Source organism: Budorcas taxicolor, chromosome 1 (genome assembly GCF_023091745.1).
Source record: "Budorcas taxicolor isolate Tak-1 chromosome 1, Takin1.1, whole genome shotgun sequence".
In the NCBI taxonomy this organism is placed as follows: Eukaryota; Metazoa; Chordata; class Mammalia; order Artiodactyla; family Bovidae; genus Budorcas; species Budorcas taxicolor.
In genome coordinates this window covers 206,846,185-206,859,340 of record NC_068910.1, presented here as the reverse complement: position 1 = coordinate 206,859,340, position 13,156 = coordinate 206,846,185, and the positions used below count along the sequence as shown (strand labels likewise).

Genomic DNA, 13,156 nt, shown 5'->3' with positions numbered 1-13,156 from the left:
TTCCTAGAAGGAAACTTTCCAAGTGTGTAAATTTTGTTAATAAAATAGCAAACCTTCTTGTGAGGTTTTGATAATAAAACAATAATAATAAATATTGATAATAAAATAGCAAACCTCTGCATTCAGAAGAGCCCTCACCTTGCCTGCCCTTTCCTGGAGAGTGGGTCCATGTGTAGACTGGGGGCTGACCCTGAGCAAGGTTGATACTGACCAGGGTTCTTGGCCTCCCATGATCAATACAAATTGACTAGAGGCCAGACAAGAAACTCAGGCAAGGCTTTCTTGGAGCCCCTGCTTCAGCAGTGGGAAGTGAGAACAGTAATGTTACCTGCTTGCTTGCTGCTTTCTTATTTGGGGGGAGGGGAGGGGGGAGGGGTGTGTCCAGGGCTCAGGCTGGAGGGGTGGCTTAGGTGGCTTGCTCACCCCTTAGGTGGTGTTGAGTGCGGGGCGGGGAGGGGGGATGCTCAATCCTCCTTTTGCTCCCTGCTCTTCAGAAGTGGCAGCTGGGTTTTTTGGCCCCAGCTGTCACGCACACAGTTACTTTTAGTCCCTTGCAGTTTCTCTGTGTTGTTGCCGGAGAAGAGGCTCGCCCAGGTGCAAGCTCTGCAGCAAAGGGTCCCAGGTCCCAGCCTGCCTCGGGGTGACCCCTTCTCAGTCTCCGCTTCCAGCTGCAAAACCACAGACTGAAGCCAACCCTGAGAAAACCAAGGGCACGCGCTCTCCCAGGAAGTTTTCTGTTTTGAATATGATGGTGATGTGAGCAGAAATAACCAACATTCTGCCTGAGTTTTTTTTTTTTTTAAACATTTTATTTCAAAGGGCAACAACTGAGGAAACAAGTGGCCAGAGAACAACCAGAGATTGTCTTAATAAATAACAAGGCGCCACTTGCGTCTCCTAAGCTTCTATAACACCTCACACATTTCAATAAATAAATCCGCTCCAGTGCTGAGTCTCCGAGGACAGGCCCAGGTCTGCAGTGTTGGGGGTGCACAGAGGGCTGGGCGGAGGGATTAGCCAATCCCAGCCCCAGGCCTGGCCTCACTGTCCTCCTGGCAATCACTCATGGGGCCAGTGACGTCATGGCCCTTGGGGTTCCAGTGACAGGAACCTCCGGGGTTCCGTGGTGGCCCTCCAGCCTGTCCGAAGGCTCTGATGGTTTCACCACAGTCCACCCTGGACCGTTTTCGGGTGGGCGAAGAGCAGGAAGAAGCGCTGGGGACATTCTTGGTCTGAGCTCTGCGCTGCTGTGAACGCAGGTGTCAGCTCTGTCCTTGCAGAGGCCTCTCCCACCACCTGCAGCGTCCTTAGTGTTCCCCGGTGCGTTCCTGTCATCAGAGCTCCACCTGCTCCGACATCAGTGCTGTAATACCTGAGAGAGACCAGGGCTGGCCTGGGTGCCACACCAGTCCTGGCCACCATCATTCTGGATGTGGAGCGGCTGCCCAGCACCCGGGAGGTGTCTGCTTGAGGGGCTCAGTGGGTGGCAGCCAGCACTGCCCATGGGCTCCCCTCCCGTGGCCCGAGCCCCACGGCCTGGCTGACAAGGTACCAGGAATTCTCAAGGTGGCTTGTGTGTCTTTTCCAGGTGAATGTGCAAAAGGCAAGGGTAAAATCATTCTTTTCAACACAGGATCCTTTATTTGAACTTTTTCTTGAAAAACAGTTTGTGAAGGATGGGCCCAGCCCTCCTTCATGGGACTCCAGGGCTCAGTGCTCCTTAAACCTGGAAGAGGAGGAAGAAAAAGCCGCTGGTCACCTGGCCCGCGGCACTCAATTCACAGCCAAAGAGCAGAGCCCAGGTGCCCGCTTCTCCCCCTCTGCCGGGGAGTCCTGAGGCCTTTCCCCTGGCCTTGGGGAGCGGGGAGGGGACAGGACATAGGAAGGGGGCAGAGCCACACAGAGCCCGGGAGCTGCTGTTTGTCCCAAAGCTGCAGCCCAAAGAGAAGAACTGAATCAACTCCCCATACATTTTTTCACTCTATTTTGAGAAAAGATTTACCTGGATCGCATCCCCACCAGGTATTCATTAGGAAAGGAGAAATGAGAGTGAGTGTGGTGTAGAGTGCCAGGGACCACGGGTGAGGTGTGGCCTCTCAGGAGAAGCCGGGGTGGCAGTGGACAGTAAGTGATGGGCATGGGTGGGGCAAGGGGGGAGACACTTACGGAACCTGGTTTCCTGTCGCCGACCCTGGGCAGCTCAGCTCCTTGTGTATGAGGCGAATCAGAAACTGCAAGTGCCCAGAGCAAAGAGAAGACCACATTATTGCTGGGAGACCCTGGGCGGGTGTCCTGCTGTCACTGGGGAGGGGCTGGCACAGCCATTCCCCACTCTGCCAGTTCCCCTGCCCAACAAGCTCGGCATTCGAGTTTCAGTTCGTCATTCTGTGATTCCCCGTGTCACAAGATGAGGGCGGGGGGCTGCCTCGTGCCTCTGAATGTAAAATTCTAAAGCAGAGCAGCGGGCACCCCCGACCCCCACCTCAGGCACAACTGCCTGCAGGCCTGGTCTCAGGGCAGGGCTGCTGGGCTGCTGGGCTGCTGGGCTGCTGGTCACATAGTCCCGTGCCTCACAGTGGAGGCCGTGCTCCTGGGAATAAGGCCCTTAGGCCAGATTTCAGCCAGAAGGACATCTGTTTTAACGAAACTAGATTAGTCATAAAATATCCAAGGGAAAAAAGGGAGCTAGTCTTTCCTAAGCGCTGCGCACCCCCACCCCCCGGGAGGAACCCCCACCCCCCGGGAGGAACCCCCACCCCCCGGGAGGAACCCCCACGATGTGAGTTGCTCAGGGCTGCGAGAGGGGCTCCTGAGGAAGTCCTGGCTCTTGTGGCCCCTCCTCTAGGGAAGCCACAGGTGCTCTGGGCCCAGGAGGCCCCAGCAGTTGGGGATGCTGGAGGCGCTTTCGAGGGGCTCCTTCAATAAAACGCGAGCTGCCAAGTACCAAGTCTACTGGCAGACTCTGGGAGCAGAAATGCTTGTTTTCTTGGACGCAGAAGATTCAGGAAGGAGCTTAAGTCATGCCTCGTATGGTGGCCGTGCAGGTTGAAGACAACAGGTGTCTCTCCTCGAGGACCAACCTACACGCGGGGCTCCTGGGATCTCGGTGGCTGAGCCAGAGGGTGGGGATTTGACAGATGCTCAGAGCAGGGTGGGTGGCTACGTCACACTCCGGCTAAAGACACCGATCCTGTGAACTTGAACCTCTAGACCCCACGGTCTAGCATTGCCTTGCTGAGTTTGAGCTGGAGTCTCCTCAATACGAATTCCATGTCCAATATGTGCAAAACTGTATCAGGGAGGGCCCATGACCACAGAAACCAAATCCTTAAGAGGAAGGAGATGAGGAAGGACCCTTGAGTGTTTTCTCTGGGGCGGGGTGCCCTGTGAGCCACAGCGACAATTCTGAAGGGCAAACACCAGCTTCTCGGGACAAAAGTGGCCTCTGTGTGCAATGCCCGCAGTGAGTGGACCTGCCAGGCCCAGAGCCCACCTGGGTGGCCTCAGCCCCATGGGACCAAAGTTGGAGAGTGAGGAGCAGGCCCGAGGCTTGGGGAGCACAGCCCCCAGGTGTGAGTGCAGCTGGACAGTCCTCAGGGCCCCAGGATGACACTGCGGCCCAGCCTCAGACCTGCAAGGAGGGGAAACTGGCCTGTGGACCCGCAAAGAGAGGAGGTGCATCTGGTCTTTAAGGCTGAAGACTTGTCCTCAGTGAGCTGCCCAGCCGCCTGCTGAAGCCCTCTTTCTCTCCTGCAGTGACTTGGCTTTAGTTTCTCATCTAACCTGGCTGGTCCCGCAGCCTCAAAGTTATTATTTGCCTTTCGTGTGTGTGAGTCCTCCCTTTCGTCCTCTCTGTGTTTTGACTTTTCAGGTCTGTCCCTTGTAAACTGGGGTCCGAATTTCCACGCCTGTCTTCCATCTGCAGGTAGGGGTGCATCAGCCAGCCTGCACTTCCGCTTGGATCCTCCCCCAACGCCCCTTGCATTCACCCCATGTCTGCACTTCGTCGCAGGGGCTGCTGCTTCTGTTCTTGGCTCTTTTCAGAGAGTTCTGGTCTCTGCAGTCTCTTCCTTTAGAGCTCCTCCTGGGCAGCACAGGGCCCCCAGTCTCTGCTCTCCAATATTTTCCATCTCTTTCTGGGCTGCATTCTGGATGATCTCCTTACACCTGCATCTCACCAGCTCTGTTTTTTTTAGCCCTTGTTCTTTTCTCGTGAATTTGGTTTCTTCTTTGCCATCTTTAGTAATGTTTTCTTGTTTTTTTTTTTTTTTTCATCTTTTAAAAATTGAGGTATGATCCCTGGGTTGGGAAGATCCCCAGGAGGAGGGCATGGCAACTCACTCCAGTATTCTTGCCTGGACCATCCCGTGGACAGAGGAGCCTGGAGGGCTAAAGTCGGACACGACTGACGCGACTGAGCACGTGCGTATACAGCTGATTTACAATGTTGTGCTGGTCTCTGATGTGCAGTACTGTTTATACACATATATTCTTTTTTTATATTCTTCTCCATTATGGTTTATCCCAGAAGACTGAATACAGTTCCCTGTACTATACGGTAGGACCTTGTTGTTTATCTGTCTTCTACATAATAGGTTGCCTCTGCTAATCCCAAACTCCCCATCCTTGAATCCCACCACTCCTCCCGGGCAAACACATGTCTGTAGTCTGTTTCTGTTTCAGAGATAGGTCATTTGTGTTGCATTTTAGATTCCACATATATGTGACATCATATGGTATCTGTCTTTCTCTTTCTCTTTCCTTCACTTAGTATGATAATCTTGGTGACTTAGTCGCTAAGTCGTGTCCGACTCTTTGCGACCCCATGGCCTGTAACCCACCAGGCTTCTCTATCCATGGGATTTCCCAGGCAAGAATACCAGAGTGGGTTGAACCTAGGTCTCCTGCATTGCAGGCAGATTCTTTGCCAACTGAGCCACCAGGGAAATGCTAAATATGTTTATTTTTAGTTTGTCTGGTAACCCTTCTACCTGTGTTTTTTTTGGGGGAGGTCTGTCTGTTGTGCCTGTCACCCCATCACAGCAGACCATTTCCTACTGTTTCCTGATTTGGGGTATGAGCATGTCTGCAGTGGGGTGACAGCTGTGGGACTCCATGCCACTGGGGTGAGGTTTGTCCCTTTCAGTTGATTTGGGACCAGTTTTACTCACTTTTTGTAATATTCACTTTTTGAGTATTTTAATACTCATTTTTTACTCATTTTTTGTAATATTACATTCTCGTTGTGTAATACTGGGCTTCCCTGGTGGCTCAGACAGTAAAGCGTCTGCCTGCAATGTGGGAGACCTGGGTTCAATTCCTGGATTGGGAAGATCCCCTGGAGAAGGAAATGGCAACACACTCCAGCACCCTTGCCTGGAAAATCCCATGGATGGAGGAGCCTGATAGGCTACAGTCCATGGGGTTGCAAAGAGTTGGACAGGACTGAGCGACTTCACTTATTGTGTAATATTTACACAATATAAGTTAAAAAGTTGAAGGTTACTGTAGCCTTCAACTAAAGGTTAACTTTCAGCCTCCAGGAAGATTTCTGCCCAGTTTGGTGGGCAGGCTACGAGGCCGCAGATCCTGGTTCTCTCCTGCACCAGTGTGCGTGTTTATGCTTTCACTGCACCCAGAGCTCCCTGAGGGCCCGGGCTTGAGGAGGGAGTCTGCACTTCCAGCTCCCTGTCCCGGGCTGGCCCTGCACCTGGGGCTGGGGACAGTGGTGGGGGAGGTATAACCGCCCAGCATCAGTTTGGGTACAAATTTCATGTAGCCTCTACATCGCTGGGTCCTGGGGATGTCCCTTCCTTTCTTGCGAGTATTATTGTGCAGTAAAAGGAAGTTTAATGGATATATACACGTTATTTCTGAAATAGAAGAATATTCTGTCTTTAAATAGCCATAATTATGAAAGTTTCACTGCTACCTGGCAGAAATGATCTGGGCGGTGGGGGGGGGGGGGTGGGAATCAATAACTGAGGAACTGCGTGGGGGAAAGGTCAGGGCACAGGGTGGGACTCGGCGCACCGTCCCCTTTAATCCCCACAACAACACAGTAACCCTGTTCCTGGTGTCCCCATGCTGCCCACTTCACAGGTGGACGCTTTGGAGCAGAGGGGCTCAGGAACCACCCAAGTCATACACGATCCCAGCCACTCACAGCTGACGGGCTCAGGATCCGAGGCCAGGGAGCCCCTGCTTGTGACCTCTCGCCCATCCTGCTGGAAACTACCTGCTACTGCTCCGGACACATCAAAGCCAGAGGGAGAAAGAGCCCTGGCCCAGGAGCCTGAGGGATCCATCACCGGCCCAGAGTTCCCTGGGAGCGGCGGGAGTCCGCAGGAAAAAGCGTCCCCAGTGTTCGACCATAACAACCACAGAGACACTTGTGAAAGCCTTGGAGGAAAGGCGAGGCGACTCACCAGTAAGGCACAGGCGTCTGCGAACATGAGCATGTAGAACACGTTGTTCCATCCTGATGGGGAGATGAGCCCTGCCAGCAGCGGGCCCAGTGCTGCTCCTGGAATGAGGAAATGGACATACATGGTATATGCAGAGGACCCTGGACCGCAACCACCCAAATACCCAGGTCCAGTAAACATAAGGGAGTCCTCAACACCTTATTCATAATTAAAACACACACACACACGTTAAGGGGACTTCCCTGTGGTCCACTGGTTAAGACTCTGTGCTTCCATTGCAGGGGCACAGGTTCCATCCCTGGTTGGAGAACTAAGATCCTTCACACCGCCCCCTCCCTCACAACAGCAGGAATGCTGGGGCACACCCCCATGGGTACTGGGGGTCTCCTCCTCCAGACCCCACTCAGACCCCATAGACCAACAGTTTATACACTCCCCCATGCCTGCTGTGCAGAAAAGCCTTTTAATGAGTGATTAAGCTCTGTCTTAAACATCAACATGTTTAAGAGGGGACAGTCAAGGTTCACTCGTATCAGAGGAAAGCCTCGACCTGAAAGAAAACAATCTGGTTCAAGGGGAACCTGGAGGAAATAAACCAGGGAGAAAAACATTCCTAGGAAAGCGTGTTACACCCACAAGAACCACAGAGAATGAAGTTGAAATGTGTGAAACCTCCGCTTCTATGTCTGAAAACCCCCAGCACCAGAAACTGCCCAGGATTCAATATCATAGCACTGCATCCAAGAAGAAAGAACAGGTGGGATTAAAAGGGCAGAATGACACCAACAAATAGAACTCCGTGATGGTGAAAATAAAAAGTTGAGTGCAGAAGTGTGAAAGGAAAGCCAAGAGCATCTCTGAGAAGATGGAGGAAAAGAACAAAGACACAGGCAGACAAAGAGAAGAGAGAACTGAAGGATGACTGCAGAAAGCTAAACACTGACCGGTAAGTTTTCCAGGAAGACAAACAGTGGAGGAAACTCATCAAAGAGAAAACACAGCCCAGTTTCCCAGGGATCAAGGGCATCCGTTTCCAGGCTGGGTGGGTCCTGGGTGCCCAGGGCACAGGGGTGGGAGCAGGGATGCAGAGAGGCTGCAGAGATACAGGGAGCTGGGGACCTCTGAGGGGGGAAGACCAGAGGTCAGAGGTGGAGTTCTTGCTAAGGGTGACAAGAGGCTTTCCTCTGGTGATGTCAGAGCTAGAAGACACTGACTCTGGAGAAAATTCTGGAGGGGGGTGTGGGCAGGGGACTATCATTTTGCATTTAGTACAGTTCCTAAGTTTAGATATTTTCTTAGAGAGTTTCTAAGTTTAGACTTAGGATGGTTTCTAAGGCTATCTGGCTTCTCAAGTGACATCATGTGTTACTTCGAGAAAACAAAAATGAACCTAAAGAACGTCAGGGCTCTAAAGAATTGCACAAACATATAGAAACAACCAGCTTGCAGCCCCTGGGGTGCAGCGCTCAGCACTGTGAACACATCACACACATCAGCTGGAGTCCCTGGAACCTTCGGCTCCGGTGAACTGCAAGAAGGCGTTCCGCTCATTAGGCTTCCCCGACGGCTCAGCGGGTAAAGAGACCGCCAGTGATGCAGGTGATACAGTGGACCCGGGTTCGATCCCTGGGCCGGGAATGTCTCCTGGAGGAGGTGTTCCAGGAAACCCACTCCAGTATTCTTGCCTGGAAAATTCCATGAACAGAGGAGCCTGGTGGCTATAGTCCATAGGGCCGCAAAGAGTCGGACATGACTGGGCAGGCTAGCACTTTCGGCTCATTTATAATCAGTCAAACTCTGCCTCCAAAGGAACCAACATTTACGACATTTAACAAACATATCGGGGCATATGCCCTTGAGAATCGGAATTTTGCTGAAACTGTGTGTTCCCACTTGAGCCTTGCTCGGCTTTGGTGTCCTTGGGCAGCACTTAAGCAGAGAAACAACGAGACACACGCAGCAGCGGACAAGCCTGCACGCCATTTCCATGGCGACCACCTCCAGGTCCTCATGCACTGGGGCTGGCACAGCCCGGGGGAGTTCAAGTCCAGCCAGATCCTGACGCATGGGTGGGAGTGATGACTCTGGATGGTCAGCACTGAACACAGAGAAGCCTAGAGGTCGAGAAGGTCTGTCGAGAAGGTCTGAGTCACCCCCTGCCGTCCTTCCGTGGGGGTGGGAGGAGTTCACAGTTTCTCCTGTGGCTCAGAGCTGCCCTCAGGCATAGATGCTGAGCCTCCACCCTGGGCCAAGGACTTCTTCTTCTCTCTTGTTTTGGGAAGGAAATCAAGAAATAGGTGGCCTTCCAGCTGCTTCATCATTTCCTCTTTTTCAACCCCTCATCTTCTGCTTTAAAATCAGACAGCACTGCCAGCTGAGCTCTGTTTGCTTTCAGAAAAGGGTGTCACAGTGGTAGCCAGGGATGGACTCAGACAGAGGGCTCTGCAGACAGGAGGTGGGAGGATGCTGCTGGGTTGCTCAGCCCCCGAGAACCGCGCTCGGCCCAGGAGTCTCCCGATGACCTCACATCTTCCAGGCTGCAGAAGCTTTTCATGTTCTGCGACAGCCGGGATAGCAGGCTGGTGGACTACGGACATCCGTCACATGACGCGACCCTGCCCCCACAGCCCTTTCCCCAGACTTGTCCCAAAGGCTGCAAGAGGAGCCCAAAGGGAATGGTCTCCCCGCAGACACCAGAGTGGTGACCACTGTCATATGTGGCAGGAGCAGGAGCTGGGGGGCCCTATCCCCATGAGCCGTGAGGGCTGAGGGGGGCCCCAGCCCCTGTCCCGTGAGCCCTCCCTTGCAAACCCAGTAGCCTAGATGGGAGACCTTCTCTGCACCGCCCCCCCCCCCCCCCAAGTCCTATCTCTGATCTCCTGCCTTAGAGCCACCCAGCAATGCCCTCCTTGCCCACTCACTGAGCACCCGCTCCATCCTGGGCACCGCCGGGGGCGTTGAGAACACAGCAGAAAATAAAACCAACTCCTTTCCTGGGCTTCCCAGCAGGAGCATGGAGAGGACAGTACAGAGCAGAGAGTGGACGGGGCCCCGGAGGAGGGTAGGCCAGGAGAGAGGCCCTGAGTCTGGGTGGGGAGGGGTCTGCAGGCCCCAGACAAGGTGGGCCGAGGAGAGGCCAGTGTTTGGCGGAACTATGCCCACAGAGCCACCTTCATCCAGCAAACGCTTGGTCTACCGCTAGAAGGTGTTCCAGGCCCCCAGGGCGTGCCCCGCCTGGCCTGCCCTCTCTCTCACTGCCCCCCTAGCATCAGGCACCTGTGGTGGGAAGCAACATGCCAGGATGCAACCTGAGACCTCCCGGAGAAGCCATGAGGGCCACACCAGCCCACCTCCCGCCTCCAGTTCCAGGGTCTACAGAGCACAGGTGGCTTCGGGGTCTCGGCAGGAGTGGCCCCAGAGCGTGAGCTCCCCAGCTGAGCCTCAGGAAAGTTCAAGGACATCCCTGTCAGCCTCCTGACTCAGATCAGGACAGGCTTGCTGTCACCAAGTCCCATGCGCCCAGCTCACAGGGGCCAGGGGCTTGTTTTGCCTCCTTTCTTTCCTCAGAACACGCTGCTGTGTTCTCTCCAAGACCCCTGACAGGGCTGGTGACACTCGTCTCATGAGCTTTGGGACCCACAGCTCACCTGTCATTTACCTTTCAGTAAGATTCTATCTGAAGTTGGCTTAAAGCTCAACATTCAGAAAACTAAAATCACAGCATCTGGTCCCATCACTTCACGGGAAATTGATGGGGAAAAAGTTTGGGCTCCAAAATCATTGCAGATGGTGATTGCAGCCATGAAATTAAAAGACGCTTACTCCTTGGAAGGAAAGTTATGACCAACCTAGACAGCATATTAAAAAGCGGAGACATTACTTTGCCAACAAAGGTCCGTCTAGTCAAGGCTATGGTTTTTCCAGTGGTCATGTATGGGTGTGAGAGTTGGACTGTGAAGAAAGCTGAGTGCCGAAGAATTGATGCTTTTGAACTGTGGTGCTGGAGAAGACTCTTGAGAGTCCCTTGGACTGCAAGGAGATCCAGTCCATTCTAAAGGAGATCAGTCCTGGGTGTTCATTGGAGGGACTGATGCTGAAGCTGAAGCTCCAATACTTTGGCCACCTCATGGAAAGAGTTGACTCATTGGAAAAGACTTTGATGTTGGGAGGGATTGGGGGCAGGAGGAGAAGGGGACGACAGAGGATGAGATGGCTAGATGGCATCACCGACTCGTTGGATGTGAGTCTGAGTAAACTCCAGGAGTTGGTGATGGATAGCGAGGCCTGGCGTGCTGTGATTCATGGGGTTGCAAAGAGTCGGACACGACTGAGTGACTGAACTGAACTGAGCTGAAGATTCTATCCGAGCTTCCCAAGTGGCGCTACTGGTAAAGAATCTGCTTGTCAATGCAGGAGATGTAAAAGAGAAACACAGGCTCGAATCCTGGGTTGAGAAGATCCCCTAGAGGAGGGCAGGCTACCCAATCCAGTATTCTTGCCTGGAGAATCCCCATGGACAGAGAAGCCTGGCGGGCTATAGTCCATAGGGTCGCAAAGAGTCGGACACAACTGAAGTGACTTAGCCCACATGCACTCATGCAAGAGTTCTATCTCCCTTGAAATGACAGTGATAAACAGTCAGCAGACCAGAGGCCTGTGGGCCAGTTTTCCCACTGCTGGCTTGGAGGAAAACCTGGAGCAATATCCTCTCACATTGAAGAAACCTTGACCCGCCAGCCACACACCACGTCTCCTCTGGGAGCCTCCCATCAAAGACGGTTGGCAGGGCCAGCTGCTCACTTTCCAGGGCTTGCATGTGCTTTGGATCTGCTCACGTTTTAAGGAGGACTGAGACTTTCCTGGTGGTCCAGTGGTTAAAACTCCACACTCCCAATGCAGAGGGCCCAAGTTCAATTCCTGGTCAGGGAACTAGATGCCACAACCAGATGCTGTAACTAAAGACCCTGCATGCCACAACTAACACCTGGCACAGCCAAACAAATAAATATTAAAAAAATAAATAAATGAAGAAGGCCAGCTGATCCTGATAACACAAAAGCAGTTGGAATCCTGAGCATCTGCTAGCTAGATGTGATGTCATGGTTTCCCCCTGGACCATGATTGAACCTCCTTGGGCTAAAACATCCATGTACCTACAGATCCGGTTCCGTCGATGATGGCGGTCACGGTGGCCAGGGCATGGGAGTTTCCCTTCAGGCTTTTGTGTGTCCCCTGGAGAGGAAGGAACATCAGTGTGAAGCATGCCCCAGCAATGGCAGAGTGAGAAATAAACCTATACTTCCTGCACGACAATCCACCCAAACCACTGTGCAAAGCAAAACGTGGCGTCTTTCCATTAGGAGATTGAAGCTCTACTCCATCCCAGACTCATCTTGGAAAAGCATGCAAAGCTTCAAATGTTTTTAGTAGTAAAAAAATCATCAGAGATAATAATACTTGTCCAAGTGCATTCTGGTTTCCCTGGTAGCTCAGACAGTAAAGAATCTGTCTAATACAGGAGACCCGGGTTTGACCCCTGGTTCATGAAGATCCCTGGTTCATGGAGGAGGGATGGGCAACCCACTCCAGTATTCTTGCCTGGAGGATCCCGTGGACAGAGGGGCCTGGTGGGCTACAGTCAATGGGGTCACAAAGAGTTGGACACGACTGACAGACTAACACTTTCAGATGTATTCTAGTTAAAAGAACTCTTAGAATTCTCTCCAATAAACAAGCCTTTCCTTGGCACCATCACTGAGGCACCGTATTATCCAGCATGGAAAATGAAAAGACGAATGGTGCTTGTCCTGTCCCCAAGCTGAGTGCTGGAGCCGGCAGAAAGGATTGAGGGCGCTTGGGAGCTTGTGTGGGGAAGGCATGCTGGACAGACGGCTGAGAAGCCTGGCCTCCTCCCACAAGTCTGTACACCACGTGTGGGGAACTGCTCGTGGTTTTCAATAAGCTTTTAATTTAGAACAATCTTAGATTCATGGAAAATGCACACAGAGAGGACAGCTGTTACAAGCCCTGCACTCACTTTGCCCTGTGTTAACATCTTGCACTGTTGGGCTACATTTGTCATGATGAATGACCCAATATTGATGCCTCATCATGAAAATCCATGATTTTTTCAGACCCCTGGCTTTTTATCTAGTGTCTAACTGAATCTGTGTCCCAGGAGCCCACCCAGGACATTTAGTCCATGTGACTCCTGGGGCTCCTCTTGGCTGTGACAGTTTTGCAGATGTTGCTTCTGGGACTTTCCTTGTTTCCCGTGACTGGATGGGTGTCGGTTCTAGGAGGGAGATCACGGAGGTGAAGGACCGTGGGCATCACCTCTCACCCTGCATCCATGCATCAGCTTGATGCCTCCCTGCTGGTGCTGACTGTGACCTCGGTGGAGGTGGGTGCTGTTGGCTTTCTCCCCTGAGAAGTTACTCGATCCCCCCTCCCCACGCCGTCGTCTGTGCTCAGCCCGCCCCTGAGGACAGGGGACTTGGGCTCCCTGCCCCGGGCAGAGGACCTGCCTACGCCCTTCTGTACAGGACACTGCCTCTCCTCTCCCAGTTCTTTATGGACACTACTTCCTATCAGGGGACTTTGTACTTCAGCGCAGTGCATGTATCCTGCCGATGTCCACACGTGGCTCCCGTGTGACATGTCTCGTCTTTCTTGTCGGGTAGATGAGACGGCCCTGCCGCCTCCAGGTCCAAAGAGCCTGGAGTCAA

At 52.9% G+C, this 13,156-nt stretch overlaps 1 protein-coding gene across 3 annotated transcripts in view; it reads right to left on the bottom strand.

Moving 5' to 3' along the window:
* Positions 1–807: 807 nt before the first annotated feature.
* Positions 808–13,156, bottom strand: part of SLC37A1 (solute carrier family 37 member 1) — a 72,748-nt gene continuing 60,399 nt past the window's right edge. For all 3 annotated transcript variants that reach the window (XM_052637150.1, XM_052637168.1, XM_052637159.1), the window contains 4 exons: positions 11,582–11,660; positions 6,429–6,526; positions 2,167–2,231; positions 808–1,726 (listed from right to left, as the gene is read on the bottom strand). In XM_052637150.1, coding sequence (XP_052493110.1) covers positions 1,711–1,726; positions 2,167–2,231; positions 6,429–6,526; positions 11,582–11,660 — 258 coding nt within the window. In that variant the 3' untranslated portion in view covers positions 808–1,710. The remainder of the gene's footprint in view (positions 1,727–2,166; positions 2,232–6,428; positions 6,527–11,581; positions 11,661–13,156) is intronic.